This window comes from Nerophis ophidion, linkage group LG10, assembly GCF_033978795.1.
Source record: "Nerophis ophidion isolate RoL-2023_Sa linkage group LG10, RoL_Noph_v1.0, whole genome shotgun sequence".
Taxonomy (NCBI): domain Eukaryota; kingdom Metazoa; phylum Chordata; class Actinopteri; order Syngnathiformes; family Syngnathidae; genus Nerophis; species Nerophis ophidion.
Window position 1 is genome coordinate 4,859,160 of NC_084620.1, and position 16,969 is coordinate 4,876,128.

The 16,969-nt window shown below is 42.1% G+C and overlaps 1 protein-coding gene across 7 annotated transcripts in view; it reads right to left on the reverse strand.

Annotated features, from left to right (window-relative positions):
* Positions 1–16,969, reverse strand: part of anks1b (ankyrin repeat and sterile alpha motif domain containing 1B) — a 385,802-nt gene that overhangs the window by 37,644 nt on the left and 331,189 nt on the right. For all 7 annotated transcript variants that reach the window (XM_061912138.1, XM_061912134.1, XM_061912133.1 and 4 more), the window contains 2 exons: positions 2,812–2,919; positions 2,528–2,731 (listed from right to left, as the gene is read on the reverse strand). In XM_061912138.1, the coding sequence (XP_061768122.1) occupies positions 2,528–2,731; positions 2,812–2,919 (312 nt within the window). The remainder of the gene's footprint in view (positions 1–2,527; positions 2,732–2,811; positions 2,920–16,969) is intronic.

Here is a 16,969-nt window from a genome sequence, read left to right on the forward strand (position 1 = left end):
TTAAGCGTTGCAAAAATCAAAGAAAAAAATCTGAAGTTGTCTTTATTTTTAAGTTATTTTGACATGATTTTACCAGTCCGACCCACTTGGGAATACATTTCCCTCTTTGTGGCCCCTGGGCTAAAATGAGTTTGACACCCCTGAGGTATAGTATTGTCTATGTCGCCATTAAGCGTTGCAAAAATCAAAGAAAAAAATCTGAAGTTGTCTTTATTTTTAAGTTATTTTGACATGATTTTACCAGTCCGACCCGATTGGGAATAAATTTCCCTCTTTGTGGCCCCTGGGCTAAAATGAGTTTGACACCCCTGAGGTATGGTATTGTCTATGTCGCCATTAAGCGTTGCAAAAATCAAAGAAAACAATCTGAAGTTGTCTATTTTTAAGTTATTTTGACATGATTTTACCAGTCCGACCCACTTGGGAATAAATTTCCCTCTTTGTGGCCCCTGGGCTAAAATGAGTTTGACACCCCTGAGGTATAGTATTGTCTATGTCGCCATTAAGCGTTGCAAAAATCAAAGAAAAAAATCTGAAGTTGTCTTTATTTTTAAGTTATTTTGACATGATTTTACCAGTCCGACCCACTTGGGAATAAATTTCCCTCTTTGTGGCCCCTGGGCTAAAATGAGTTTGACACCCCTGAGGTAGAGTATTGTCTATGTCGCCATTAAGCGTTGCAAAAATCAAAGAAACAAATCTGAAGTTGTCTTTATTTTTAAGTTATTTTGATATGATTTTACCAGTCCGACCCACTTGGGAATAAATTTCCCTCTTTGTGGCCCCTGGGCTAAAATGAGTTTGACACCCCTGAGGTATAGTATTGTCTATGTCGCCATTAAGCGTTGCAAAAATCAAAGAAAACAATCTGAAGTTGTCTTTATTTTTAAGTTATTTTGACATGATTTTACCAGTCCGACCCACTTGGGAATAAATTTCCCTCTTTGTGGCCCCTGGGCTAAAATGAGTTTGACACCCCTGAGGTATAGTATTGTCCATGTCTCCATTAAGCGTTGCAAAAATCAAAGAAAAAAATCTGAAGTTGTCTTTATTTTTAAGTTATTTTGACATGATTTTACCAGTCCGACCCACTTGGGAATAAATTTCCCTCTTTGTGGCCCCTGGGCTAAAATGAGTTTGACACCCCTGAGGTATAGTATTGTCTATGTCGCCATTAAGCGTTGCAAAAATCAAAGAAACAAATCTGAAGTTGTCTTTATTTTTAAGTTATTTTGATATGATTTTACCAGTCCGACCCACTTGGGAATAAATTTCCCTCTTTGTGGCCCCTGGGCTAAAATGAGTTTGACACCCCTGAGGTATAGTATTGTCTATGTCGCCATTAAGCGTTGCAAAAATCAAAGAAAAAAATCTGAAGTTGTCTTTATTTTTAAGTTATTTTAACATGATTTTACCAGTCCGACCCACTTGGGAATAAATTTGCCTCTTTGTGGCCCCTGGGCTAAAATGAGTTTGACACCCCTGAGGTATAGTATTGTCTATGTCGCCATTAAGCGTTGCAAAAATCAAAGAAAAAAATCTGAAGTTGTCTTTATTTTTAAGTTATTTTGATATGATTTTACCAGTCCGACCCACTAGGGAATAAATTTCCCTCTTTGTGGCCCCTGGGCTAAAATGAGTTTGACACCCCTGAGGTATAGTATTGTCTATGTCGCCATTAAGCGTTGCAAAAATCAAAGAAAAAAATCTGAAGTTGTCTTTATTTTTAAGTTATTTTGACATGATTTTACCAGTCCGACCCACTTGGGAATAAATTTCCCTCTTTGTGGCCCCTGGGCTAAAATGAGTTAGACACCCCTGAGGTATAGTATTGTCTATGTCGCCATTAAGCGTTGCAAAAATCAAAGAAAAAAAATCTGAAGTTGTCTTTATTTTTAAGTTATTTTGACATGATTTTACCAGTCCGACCCACTTGGGAATAAATTTCCCTCTTTGTGGCCCCTGGGCTAAAATGAGTTTGACACCCCTGAGGTATAGTATTGTCTATGTTGCCATTAAGCGTTGCAAAAATCAAAGAAAAAAATCTGAAGTTGTGTTTATTTTTAAGTTATTTTGACATGATTTTACCAGTCCGACCCACTTGGGAATAAATTTCCCTCTTTGTGGCCCCTGGGCTAAAATGAGTTTGACACCCCTGAGGTATAGTATTGTCTATGTCGCCATTAAGCGTTGCAAAAATCAAAGAAAAAAATCTGAAGTTGTCTTTATTTTTAAGTTATTTTGATATGATTTTACCAGTCCGACCCACTTGGGAATAAATTTCCCTCTTTGTGGCCCCTGGGCTAAAATGAGTTTGACACCCCTGAGGTATAGTATTGTTTATGTCGCCATTAAGCGTTGCAAAAATCAAAGAAAAAAATCTGAAGTTGTCTTTATTTTTAAGTTATTTTGACATGATTTTACCAGTCCGACCCACTTGGGAATAGATTTCCCTACAATGAGTTTGCCACCCCTGAGGTACAGTATTGTCTATGTCGCCATTAAGTGCTGCATCCATGTCACTCACCATGCTGACTTGGGCCATTTGCCGCTCCAGTTTAGACCGCGGCACGTCGTCAAAGTAGTTGTCGTTGCTGCGTTGTCGGCGCCGCGCATCCGCCTGCATGATGAGGTGCTGCACGTCCAGCGATCCGCCGGGGATGCCCGCCGTGTACGCCGCCGGGCCCACCGCCGGGCTGAGCTGTGGGGGCGTGTGGTTCCCGCCGGGCTCCTGGGGTGAGGAAGAAAGAGTGTTTTTCATCACCTGGCGAGCCTCCACTTTGGCTTCCACTGGTAGTTAGACGAACTCACCCGTAGGGAGATGGCCCGCGGAGGTTTCTGGGGCGTGTCCTCGAGTAGCCGGTCGCCCAACGAGGCTAAGATCCGCTTCCTGTGGCCGATGAGACTAATCTTCAGAACCTGAATGCATCACAGAGACAGACACAATACGTCATCATCATACCTCTTGGTCCCCAGGTGGCCTTGGGGCGATTGGGGCCTGCAGATCTTTTTAATTGGCTCACTGCTGTCTTTTTTAAACTTCTCCAAGTCAAGGGGTCGCCACACAGAGTCAGTTCTTTTAATGGTTGTGAGTTTGTTCCTCACAAATACCCTTTCTGACACAACCCTGGCAGGGAATCAAACCTATGCCCTCTGCCTTGCTTATTGACACTAGGGATGGGCGATAAAGTCTATGTCACAATATACAGTGGGGCAAAAAAGTATTTAGTCAGCCACCGATTGTGCAAGTTCTCCCACTTAAAATGATGACAGAGGTCTGTAATTTTCATCATAGGTACACTTCAACTGTGAGAGACAGAATGTGAAAAAAAATCTAGGAATTCACATTGTAGGAATTTTAAAGAATTTATTTGTATATTTTGGTGGAAAATAAGTATTTGGTCAACCATTCAAAGCTCTCACTGATGGAAGGAGGTTTTGGCTCAAAATCTCACGATACATGGCCCCATTCATTCTTTCCTTAACACGGATCAATCATCCTGTCCCCTTAGCAGAAAAACAGCCCCAAAGCATGATGTTTCCACCCCCATGCTTCACAGTAGGTATGGTGTTCTTGGGATGCAACTTCTTCCTCCAAACACGACGAGTTGAGTTTATACCAAAATGGATACATGGATGATACAGCAGAGGATTGGGAGAATGTCATGTGGTCAGATGAAACCAAAATATAACTTTTTGGTGTATTGATGTTAAAAATTTCTTTTTTTGTGAAGAAATGTTTAGAATTAAATTCTATCACAATCCCCAAAGAGGGCACTTTAAGTTGATGATTACTTCTATGTATATAAATCTTTATTAGGGTCCGCCCTGCCTATGGCAAAGGACTCCACAGGAGTCCTTTGCCATAGGCAAGGACCCTATTGAATCTGGTGCGTTTTATTCTTTCTTTATTATTATTATTATTATTCCGCCGCCTCTTTGAACCTTAATTTGACCCACTGACCATGCTTCAAAACTCACCAAATTTCACACACTCATCAGAACTGGCGAAAATTGCCATCTAATAAAAAAACCAAACCCCCAAAATGAAAAATGCGCGCTAGCGCCCCCTACGAAAAAAAAAAACCAGACTGCCTGTAACTTCCGTTAGGAATGTCGTAAAGACATGGAACAAAAACCTCTATGTAGGTCTGACTTAGACCTAGATTCCCCATTAGAAATGCCTATACCCAAAATCAACAGAAATTTTGCAAAAACTCATTCAAAGCAAAATTTTCGCAAAAAATGCGATTTTTGCCTCTTTGAGCTGTAATTTGACCCCCTTAAAATGCTTCAAAACTCACCAAACTTGGCACACACTTCAGGACTGGCAGAAATTGCGATCTAGTTTATAATTGAATCACTTGTTTAATTTTCAACAAGTTTTTAGTTATTTTTATATCTTATTTTCCATATAGTTAAAAAAAGACCACTTCAATTGAGCAATATTTTGCACTGTTACACAATTTAATGAATCAGAAACTGATGGCATAGTGCTGTATTTTACTTCCTTATCTCTTTTTTTCAACCAAAAATGCTTTGCTCTGATTAGGGGGTACTTGAATTAAAAAAATGTTCACAGGGGGTACATCACTGAGAAAAGGTTGAGAACCACTGATTTCGACGCTGCACTGAGCAAGTACATTAGCCGCTAGCAAGGGCGCGACATTGCATTAAGGACATTTTGTTCCCTTGTCAGATTTGCAGGGCACAGCTTGAATGTGTCATCAACATGCATTATCAGGATATGTCGACAGTATTAATAGCACTATCGTCGGCCAAATGTGTATCATTTATATCGTATATTGTTTATAATCACATAACCCTAATTAACTTATAGATAGGTAGGTAGATAGTACTTTATTGATTCCTTCAGGAGAGTTCCTTCAGGAAAATTAAAATTCCAGCAGCAGTGTACAGAGTTGAGATCAATTTAAAGAAAAAAGTAAAAAGTAAATAATGGGGGTTTAAAAGGAAACAAAATAGAGAAATATTACAAAAAGAATAAAAACAATGGGAATAACAATATAACAGTAAAAATATATATGCCAAGAAAGGTGTTCAATATGTTTAAATGTTCATTTCTACATTTTATCCATCATTTATGTGCAAGTGAAGTGTTCCTGGGTGACAATTGTCATCTCCTCCTATAGAGCGCCATCTGAGTTCTGCAGTCTAACAGCTTCCGGAAAGAACACAAAAGAAATAAGGATTGAATTTTAATATTTAATTTATATTGGTACAACGCCATTCTATATTTGTGTTGGATTACTGCTGTGATCAAACATTTCATCATTTAATGATCCGGAGTATGAACATTGCTATGACCAATACTGCTCCTGTAACTACTTGGTTATTTTATACCGTATTTTTCGGAGTATAAGTCGCCCCGGAGTATAAGTCGCACCTGCCGAAAATGCATAATAAAGAAGGAAAAAAACATATGAGTCGCACTGGAGTATAACTGGCATTTTGGGGGGAAATTTATTTGATTAAAAAAAACACCAAGAATAGACATTTGAAAGGCAATTTAAAATAAATAACTTTCGCAAAATAATTAGCATATGTCTAGAATTTCCGCCGGGTCAAACTCGTCACGTCACGAGTGACACTTCACCTGTCATCATTTTCAAAATGCAGGAGGCTGATATCGATAATTTGAAATCGCACAAAAGGAAGAATATTAAGAGCTATTCAGTAGGATTTAAGGTCCAAGCTATTGAATATGCTAAAAAGAACAGTAAGCAGCTATGTTTTATTAATATACCGTAGCTGCGTGTGCCAAATATGAGTCATTAAATGACTCCAGCCTCCTGGTGGTAGAGGGCGCTAGTGATCCTTCTCGCGACTACTCGGCTGGAGAAGAAGTAACAACAAGCAGCAAGAGTGAGCAGCGATTAGTTATTTTTTCCTCTCGCTTGCACTTTTAACATGGAGGACTACATATCCAAAATAAAACCGTTTTCTAAACTGGACTTTCAATCGAAGCAGGAGGTAATAAAGGAAGATCTCCATCGAGACCCGGTGCGCCTAATGTAAGGAATAAGTTTGATTGAGCTTACTCACCTCGAAGCTATTTTATTTGGTACATGGTGTAATGATAAGTGTGGCAGTAGTAGATATCAGTCAAACATAAGAGATAAGTATAGACGGCACTTTGATGGCAATATGTCTTAAGTACACAACACCAACATTTTAAATGTTCCTTTGAAAATATAGAACATTACGATTTTGGCACGCTATAAAACCGCTTGAAGGATTGTCAGCGCATCAAACATACGAGTATTATTATGGCGTGTATGTATAAGGCAAGACATATTTTCTGGTGTTTTGTTTCGCGATATTATGCAAAAGCAACTTTTTTTTTACTTTCTGGTACCTGCTGATCTGTATTTGCGATCTGCTTAAGTCCTGAAAAATTATGCGTGTCCACGAGTCGATAAACTTATTTTTCTCTATCTTCTTGTTATAGGACATTCATCTTCCGCTGTTGCCATTTCTAATATAAAGTAGTGTAAAGTTCTTACTTATATCTGTCAGTAAACTTGCCATGAAAGCTCTAAAACATACCGGTGTAGTGAGTTTACATTATTCATCCAAGGAACATTAAAGAGTTCCAGTTGGACGGTTTTTCACAGGACACATTTCCGGTGTTGTTGTTTTCTGGATGAGAAGAATGCAGCTCTGTTGTTGATTGAAGTAAAGTCTGAATGTCATTAAAACAGTTAGCTCCATCTTTTGACACTTCTTCCACTCCCGTCCTTGCATGCTACACCGCTACAACAAAGATGTGTTTTCTGGATGAGAAGAATGCAGCTGTGTTGTTGATTGAAGTAAAGTCTGAATGTCATTAAAACAGTTAGCTCCATCTTTTGACACTTCTTCCACTCCCGTCCTTGCATGCTACACCGCTACAACAAAGATGTGTTTTCTGGATGAGAAGAATGCAGCTGTGTTGTTGATTGAAGTAAAGTCTGAATGTCATTAAAACAGTTAGCTCCATCTTTTGACACTTCTTCCACTCCCGTCCTTGCATGCTACACCGCTACAACAAAGATGTGTTTTCTGGATGAGAAGAATGCAGCTCTGTTGTTGATTGAAGTAAAGTCTGAATGTCATTAAAACAGTTAGCTCCATCTTTTGACACTCCTTCCACTCCCGTCCTTGCATGCTACACTGCTACAACAAAGATGTGTTTTCTGGATGAGAAGAATGCAGCTCTGTTGTTGATTGAAGTAAAGTCTGAATGTCATTAAAACAGTTAGCTCCATCTTTTGACACTTCTTCCACTCCCGTCCTTGCATGCTACACCGCTACAACAAAGATGTGTTTTCCGGATGAGAAGAATGCAGCTGTGTTGTTGATTGAAGTAAAGTCTGAATGTCATTAAAACAGTTAGCTCCATCTTTTGACACTTCTTCCACTCCCGTCCTTGCACGCTACACCGCTACAACAAAGATGTGTTTTCTGGAGGAGAAGAATGCAGCTGTGTTGTTGATTGAAGTAAAGTCTGCATGTCATTAAAACAGTTAGCTCCATCTTTTGACACTTCTTCCACGCCCGTCCTTGCATGCTACACCGCTACAACAAAGATGTGTTTTCTGGATGAGAAGAATGCAGCAGTGTTGTTGATTGAAGTAAAGTCTGAATGTCATTAAAACAGTTAGCTCCATCTTTTGACACTTCTTCCACTCCCGTCCTTGCATGCTACACCGCTACAACAAAGATGTGTTTTCTGGATGAGAAGAATGCAGCTGTGTTGTTGATTGAAGTAAAGTCTGAATGTCATTAAAACAGTTAGCTCCATCTTTTGACACTTCTTCCACTCCCGTCCTTGCATGCTACACCGCTACAACAAAGATGACGGAGAAAAGACTTTGCAGAAGGTGAGCCACGTAAAATAGACCGCCCACAAAACGGCGGATCCCGAAGCGACTGTCAGAAAGTGGCTTGAAGATGATCTGTAAAACATAATCTATGCAACAATTTGACCAAAGAACCACCATTACATGTTATGTAGACCACAAGGAAGTCTTTTAAATTTAGTAAAAAAATTAATAATAAGACTCCTTTAATGCGCTCTATAATCCGGTGCTCCTAATATATGAAAAAAGATCAAAATTAGACAATTCTACGGCAGCGCTCTTTATAATCCAGTGCGCCCTATGGTCCGCAAAATACGGTACATTACCTTATCACCACTGTACAGTATAGCCTTTATTTATTATTTTTTCAGTTTTTCAAAGTCGGGCAGCCCTAATCTCCGCCATGCCTCCATGATTTCACATTTTTGGGATTTAAAAAAGTCGGTTTGGCATAATAGGTCCCCTTAAAAACAGCACAAATGTGACGTTTGGGTCGCATGGTGATGCGGGTTCGTTCTCTCAGAGATGCAGTCGGGCTTCGGACACAGAGTGAAGGTAAGAACCAGTGCTTTATTTAAGAATAAAACAGACTATGAAAAAGAAAAACTTGCTCAAAGTACAAAAGGCAAAACAAAAGAGCTAGCATGGGAGCTAGAGGATAACACAAAAGGCCTTACTTAGCACGGAAGCTAGCGTAAACAGGACAGGGAACCAAAGTCGTCATTATGAAGCCAGACCGAATGAACGAAGGAGGCAGGCTTAAATCAAGACATTAATCACAAAAACAGGTGTGCGTCTGGAACCCGCGGCAGGTGAAAATAATACGTTACCATGGTGACCAAACTAACTCACAGGTGCACAAACAATAACAAAGGGAGTCCAAACTAACAGAAAACACAAACAGACCCAAAAATCCAAATCACAATATGATCCGGGCAGCGGATCACAACAACAAATCCATCCCAGGCGCTGGGTAATAAATAGATTAGTGTTTATCATGCTTACCATTGTTCACTGTTTGACTAATTTCACTTGGTCAAACCTTTTTGAACATTCTAAAATTAAAATATAGTTAGAGTAAGTACGATACAAGAACAAGAAAGTTTTATCACATTACGCCTGTACTGGCTCACCTGCACTGGCTTCCTGTGCACTTAAGATGTGACTTTAAGGTTTTACTACTTACGTATAAAATACTACACGGTCTAGCTCCAGCCTATCTTGCCGATTGTATTGTACCATATGTCCCGGCAAGAAATCTGCGTTCAAAAGACTCCGGCTTATTAGTGATTCCTAGAGCTCAAAAAAAGTCTGCGGGCTATAGAGCGTTTTCCGTTCGGGCTCCAGTACTCTGGAATGCCCTCCCGGTAACAGTTCGAGATGCTACTTCAGTAGAAGCATTTAAGTCTCATCTTAAAACTCATCTGTATACTCTAGCCTTTAAATAGACCTCCTTTTTAGACCAGTTGATCTGCCGCTTCTTTTCTTTCTCCTATGTCCCCCCCTCCACAAGGGAGGGGGTCCGGTCCGATGACCATGGATGAAGTACTGACTGTCCAGAGTCGAGACCCAGGATGGACCGCTCGCCTGTATCGGTTGGGGACATCTCTACGCTGCTGATCCGCTTGAGATGGTTTCCTGTGGACGGGACTCTCACTGCTGTCTTGGAGCCACTATGGATTGAACTTTCACAGTATCATGTTAGACCCGCTCGACATCCATTGCTTTCGGTCCCCTAGAGGGGGGGGGTTGCCCACATCTGAGGTCCTCTCCAAGGTTTCTCATAGTCAGCATTGTTGCTGGCGTCCCACTGGATGTGAATTCTCCCTGCCCACTGGGTGTGAGTTTTCCTTGCCCTTTTGTGGGTTCTTCCGAGGATGTTGTAGTCGTAATGATTTGTGCAGTCCTTTGAGACATTTGTGATTTGGGGCTATATAAATAAACATTGATTGATTGATTGATACCTACTGATATGGTATCAGGCCAATACACATACTGTACATCCTAACCTTCCGCCAAATTGTAATGATTCCTGGCTCCTAATGAATGAATGATGGATAGAAACATCACTGTCCTGCCATGCAGCCATCAAAAGCGCAGCGTGAGGCTCCCCAAGGCGGTTATTACACTGTCACACACACACACTTGGACGCCAATGAAAGGTTTCATTGTTCCTCTGGTCACCAGGCGTCCTCTATCTGTGCCAGTTACCGGCGTTTATTTTCCAAATAAGACCAGCGGGAACACGGTGGCCTCCGACGACTACGTTTGGTGGAACAAACCTCTGCACGGTGTGTGCGTGCGTGTGTGTGTGTGTGTGTGTGTGTGTACGTGGGTGTGTGTGCGGTTGTGTTCTAATAAATTCAATGTCCTGAGTTAGACACACTTCACTCTGATCGCTTTATAACAGGGGTCACCAACATTTTTGAAACCAAAAGCTACTTCTTGGGTACTGATTAATGGGAAGGGCTACCAGTTTGATACACACTTAAATAAATTGGCAGAAATAGCCAATTTCCTCAATTTACCTTTAACAAATAAATCTATATCATATATTAAAAAAAATGGGTATTTCTGTCTGTCATTCCGTCGTACATTTTTTTTCCTTTTACGGAGGGTTTTTTTGTAGAGAATAAATGATGGAAAAATACACTTAATTGAACGGCTTAAAAGAGGAAAAAACAGGAAAAAAAAATGAAAATGTAATTTTGAAACATAGTTTATCTTCAATTTCGACTCTTTAAAATTCAAAATTCAACCCCCCAAAAAAGAAGAGAAAAACTAGCTAATTCAAATCTTTTTGAAAAAATAAAAAAAAAGAATTTGTGGACCATCATTAGTCATTTTTCCTGATTAATATTAATTTTAGAATTTTGATGACATGTTTTAAATAGGTTAAAATCCAATCTGCATTTTGTTAGAATATACAACAAATTGGACCAAGCTATATTTCTAACAAAGACAAATCATTATTTCTTCTAGATTTTCCAGAACAAAAATGTTAAAAGAAATTCAAAAGACTTTAAAATAAGATTTAAATTTGATTCTCAAGATTTTCTAGATTTGCCAGAATATATTTTTTGGAATTTTAATCATAATAAGTTTGAAGAAAATTTCACAAATATTATTCGCTGGAAAAACAGAAGCTAAAATGAAGAATTAAATTAAAATGTATTTATTATTCTTTAAAATAAACTTGAACATTGATTTAAATTGTCAGGAAAGTGAAGTGAAGTGAATTATATTTATATAGCGCTTTTTCTCTAGTGACTCAAAGCGCTTTACATAGTGAAACCCAATATCTAAGTTACATTTCAACCAGTGTGGGTGGCACTGGGAGCAGGTGGGTAAAGTGTCTTGCCCATGGACACAACGGCAGTGACTAGGATGGCGGAAGCGGGAATCGAACCTGCAACCCTCAAGTTGCTGGCACGGCCGCTCTACCAACCGAGCTAAACACTTACAATTTGATTCATCACTAAGCTTTGTGAAGTGAAGTGAAGTATATTTATATAGCGCTTTTTCTCTAGTGACTCAAAGCGCTTTACATAGTGAAACCCAATATCTAAGTTACATTTAAACCAGTGTGGGTGGCACTGGGAGCAGGTGGGCAAAGTGTCTTGCCCATGGACACAACGGCAGTGACTAGGATGGCGGAAGCGGGAATCGAACCTGCAACCCTCAAGTTGCTGGCACGGCCGCTCTACCAACCGAGCTAAACACTTACAATCTGATTCATCACTAAGCTTTGTGAAGTGAAGTGAAGTATATTTATATAGCGCTTTTTCTCTAGTGACTCAAAGCGCTTTACATAGTGAAACCCAATATCTAAGTTACATTTCAACCAGTGTGGGTGGCACTGGGAGCAGGTGGGTAAAGTGTCTTGCCCAAGGACACAACGGCAGTGACTAGGATGGCGGAAGCGGGGATCGAACCTGCAACCCTCAAGTTGCTGGCACGGCCGCTCTATCAACCGAGCTATACCGCCCCAGGAAAGAAGAGGAAGGAACTTAAAAGCTAAAAAGGTATATGTGTTTAAAAATCCTAAAATCATTTTTAAGGTTGTATTTTTTCTCTAAAATTGTCTTTCTGAAAGTTATGAAAAGCAAAGTAAAAAAATATATGAATTTATTCAAACATGTTAAGACCGAGTTTTTAAAATATTTTCTTGGATTTTCAAATTCTATTTGAGTTTTGTCTCTCTTAGAATTAAAAATGTCGAGCAAAGCGAGACCAGCTTGCTAGTAAATAAATGCATTTTAAAAAATAGAGACAGCTCACTGGTAAGTGCTGCTATTTGAGCTATTTTTAGAACAGGCCAGCGGGCGACTCATCTGGTCCTTACGGGCTCCCTGATGCCCGCGGGCACCGCGTTGGTGACCCCTGCTTTATACCAACACAGCAGAAAAATGGAGTCGTTAGACAGACGTAGTCGTTACATGTGTGTTCTGTATTCTTATGTTGACAGTGATTGGGACGCTTGTTAAAACACTAAAGACGCCGAGATCATTATCCATGCGTTTGTTACGTCTCGCCTCGATTACTGTAACGTATTATTTTCGGGTCTCCCCATGTCTAGCATTAAAAGATTACAGTTGGTACAAAATGCGGCTGCTAGACTTTTGACAAGAACAAGAAAGTTTGATCACATTACGCCTGTACTGTATATACCTTTATATACATATATACATACATATATACCTGTACTGGCTCACCTGCACTGGCTTCCTGTGCACTTAAGATGTGACTTTAAGGTTTTACTACTTACGTATAAAATACTACACGGTCTAGCTCCATCCTATCTTATCGATTGTATTGTACCATATGTCCCGGCAAGAAATCTGCGTTCAAAAGACTCCGGCTTGTTAGTGATTCCTAGAGCTCAAAAAAAGTCTGCGGGCTATAGAGCGTTTTCCGTTCGGGCTCCAGTACTCTGGAATGCCCTCCCGGTAACAGTTCGAGATGCTACCTCAGTAGAAGCATTTAAGTCTCATCTTAAAACTCATCTGTATACTCTAGCCTTTAAATAGACCTCCTTTTTAGACCAGTTGATCTGCCGCTTCTTTTCTTTCTCCTATGTCCCCCCATCCCTTGTGGAGGGGGTCCGGTCCGATGACCATGGATGAAGTACTGACTGTCCAGAGTCGAGACCCAGGATGGACCGCTCGCCTGTATCGGTTGGGGACATCTCTACGCTGCTGATCCGCTTGAGATGGTTTCCTGTGGACGGGACTCTCGCTGCTGTCTTGGAGCCACTATGGATTGAACTTTCACAGTATCATGTTAGACCCGCTCGACATCCATTGCTTTGGGTCCCCTAGAGGGGGGGGGGTTGCCCACATCTGAGGTCCTCTCCAAGGTTTCTCATAGTCAGCATTGTCACTGGCGTCCCACTGGATGTGAATTCTCCCTGCCCACTGGGTGTGAGTTTTCCTTGCCCTTTTGTGGGTTCTTCCGAGGATGTTGTAGTCGTAATGATTTGTGCAGTCCTTTGAGACATTTGTGATTTGGGGCTATATAAATAAACATTGATTGATTGATTGATTGATTAAAAGAACATCACCGTCACCGTGGCAACACACAGCAACATCAGAAGCCGGCCTGCTAGAGCGCACAAGAAGGTGTTAGGAACGCCACCTCCTTCCCGGCAAGCTAACACTGCGGCGCAACGTCGTTTGCATGTTAATGACTTGTAAAGCGCCTTCACTCTGCCGCATTCACCCAAAAACATGGAAGTCACCGTGATGTAATCGGCGGTGTCCTCCCACCACCGCAAAACAACAACAACTAAAGAAGGAACACCGCTCTCAGTCCACTCACTCAGCCTCCACTTTTGATTTCTGGGCGCCTCGTCTCAGTTCGCCAGTCGATGCGCTAATCTCGTTAGCGATCCCGTTAGCACAGATGGAGCGCGCTTGATTAACGGATTAGGCGCCGCAAATAAAGGGAAAGCCAGGAGAGGCTGTCGAGGAGTCAGGATGCCAGGGAAAGAAATCCGGCTCTGTGAAGAGTGGATAGCACATCACAGCATATCATAGCAATGGTCACATCCTTTTAGTGCTGTTGCGTGAACATTTTTTCCCAATGGAAATCCATCCATCCATTTTCTACCGCTTGTCCCGTTCAGGGCCACAGGGGGTGCTGGAACTTATCTCAGCTGCATTCGGGCGGAAGGCGGGGTACACCCTGGACAAGTCGCCACCTCATTGCAGGGCCACAGGGGGTGCCTGAACTTATCTCAGCTGCATTCGGGTGGAAGGCGGGGTACACCCTGGACAAGTCGTCACCTCATCGCAGGGCCAACACATATGTGAAGTGAAGTGAAGTGAATTATATTTATATAGCGCTTTTCTCAAGTGACTCAAAGCGCTTTACATAGTGAAACTCAATATGTAAGTTACATTTAAACCAGTGTGGGTGGCACTGGGAGCAGGTGGGTAAAGTGTCTTGCCCAAGGACACAACGGCAGTGACTAGGATGGCAGAAGCGGGAATCGAACCTACAACCCTCAAATTGCTGTGAAGAGTGGATAGCACATCACAGCATATCATAGCAATGGTCACATCCTTTTAGTGCTGTTGCGTGAACATTTTTTCCCAATGGAAATCCATCCATCCATTTTCTACCGCTTGTCCCGTTCAGGGCCACAGGGGGTGCTGGAGCTTATCTCAGCTGCATTCGGGCGGAAGGCGGGGTACACCCTGGACAAGTCGTCACCTCATTGCAGGGCCAACACATATGTGAAGTGAAGTGAAATTAATTATATTTATATAGCGCTTTTCTCAAGTGACTCAAAGCGCTTTACATAGTGAAACCCAATATGTAAGTTACATTTAAACCAGTGTGGGTGGCACTGGGAGCAGGTGGGTAAAGTGTCTTGCCCAAGGACACAACGGCAGTGACTAGGATGGCAGAAGTGGGAATCGAACCTACAACCCTCAAATTGCTGTGAAGAGTGGATAGTACATCACAGCATATCATAGCAATGGTCACAGTGCTGTTGCGTGAACACTTTTCCCCAATAGAAATCCATCCATCCATTTTCTACCGCTTGTCCCGTTCAGGGCTACAGGGGGTGCTGGAGCTTATCTCAGCTGCATTCGGGCGGAAGGCGGGGTACACCCTGGACAAGTCGCCACCTCATCGCAGGGCCAACACATATGTGAAGTGAAGTGAATTATATTTATATAGCGCTTTTCTCTAGTGACTCAAAGCGCTTTACATAGTGAAACCCAATATCTAAGTTACATTTAAACCAGTGTGGGTGGCACTGGGAGCAGGTGGGTAAAGTGTCTTGCCCAAGGACACAACGGCAGTGACTAGGATGGCAGAAGTGGGAATCGAACCTACAACCCTCAAATTGCTGTGAAGAGTGGATAGCACATCACAGCATATCATAGCAATTGGTCACATCCTTCTAGTGCTGTTGCGTGAACATTTTTTCCTAATGGAAATCCATCCATCCATTTTCTACCGCTTGTCCCGTTCAGGGCCACAGGGGGTGCTGGAACTTATCTCAGCTGCATTCGGGCGGAAGGCGGGGTACACCCTGGACAAATCGTCACCTCATCGCAGGGCCAACACATATGTGAAGTGAAGTGAAGTGAAATGAATTATATTTATATAGCGCTTTTCTCAAGTGACTCAAAGCGCTTTACATAGTGAAACCCAATATCTAAGTTACATTTAAACCAGTGTGGGTGGCACTGGGAGCAGGTGAGTAAAGTGTCTTGCCCAAGGACACAACGGCAGTGACTAGGATGGCAGAAGTGGGAATCAAACTTACAACCCTCAAATTGCTGTTGCGTGAACATTTTTTCCCAATGGAAATCCATCCATCCATTTTCTACCGCTTGTCCCGTTCAGGGCCACAGGGGGTGCTGGAACTTATCTCAGCTGCATTCGGGCGGAAGGCGGGGTACACCCTGGACAAGTCGCCACCTCATCGCAGGGCCAACACATATGTGAAGTGAAGTGAATTATATTTATATAGCGCTTTTCTCATGTGACTCAAAGCGCTTTTACATAGTGAAACCCAATATCTAAGTTACATTTAAACCAGTGTGGGTGGCACTGGGAGCAAGTGGGTAAAGTGTCTTGCCCAAGGACACAACGGCAGTGACTAGGATGGCAGAAGTGGGAATCGAACCTACAACCCTCAAATTGCTGTGAAGAGTGGATAGCACATCACAGCATATCATAGCAATGGTCACATCCTTTTAGTGCTGTTGCGTGAACATTTTTTCCCAATGGAAATCCATCCATCCATTTTTTACCGCTTGTGGCGTTCAGGGCTACAGGGGGTGCTGGAGCTTATCTCAGCTGCATTCGGGCGGAAGGCGGGGTACACCCTGGACAAGTCGCCACCTCATTGCAGGGCCACAGGGGGTGCCTGAACTTATCTCAGCTGCATTCGGGCGGAAGGCGGGGTACACCCTGGACAAGTCGTCACCTCATCGCAGGGCCAACACATATGTGAAGTGAAGTGAAGTAAATTATATTTATATAGCGCTTTTCTCAAGTGACTCAAAGCGCTTTACATAGTGAAACCCAATATCTAAGTTACATTTAAACCAGTGTGGGTGGCACTGGGAGCAGGTGAGTAAAGTGTCTTGCCCAAGGACACAACGGCAGTGACTAGGATGGCAGAAGTGGGAATCAAACCTACAACCCTCAAATTGCTGTTGCGTGAACATTTTTTCCCAATGGAAATCCATCCATCCATTTTCTACCGCTTGTCCCGTTCAGGGCCACAGGGGGTGCTGGAACTTATCTCAGCTGCATTCGGGCGGAAGGCGGGGTACACCCTGGACAAGTCGTCACCTCATCGCAGGGCCAACACATATGTGAAGTGAAGTGAAGTGAAATTAATTATATTTATATAGCGCTTTTCTCAAGTGACTCAAAGCGCTTTACATAGTGAAACCCAATATCTAAGTTACATTTAAACCAGTGTGGGTGGCACCGGGAGCAGGTGGGTAAAGTGTCTTGCCCAAGGACACAACGGCAGTGACTAGGATGGCAGAAGCGGGAATCGAACCTCCAACCCTCAAATTGCTGGCACGGACGCCCTACCAACCGAGCTATGCCGCCCAGACAGACAA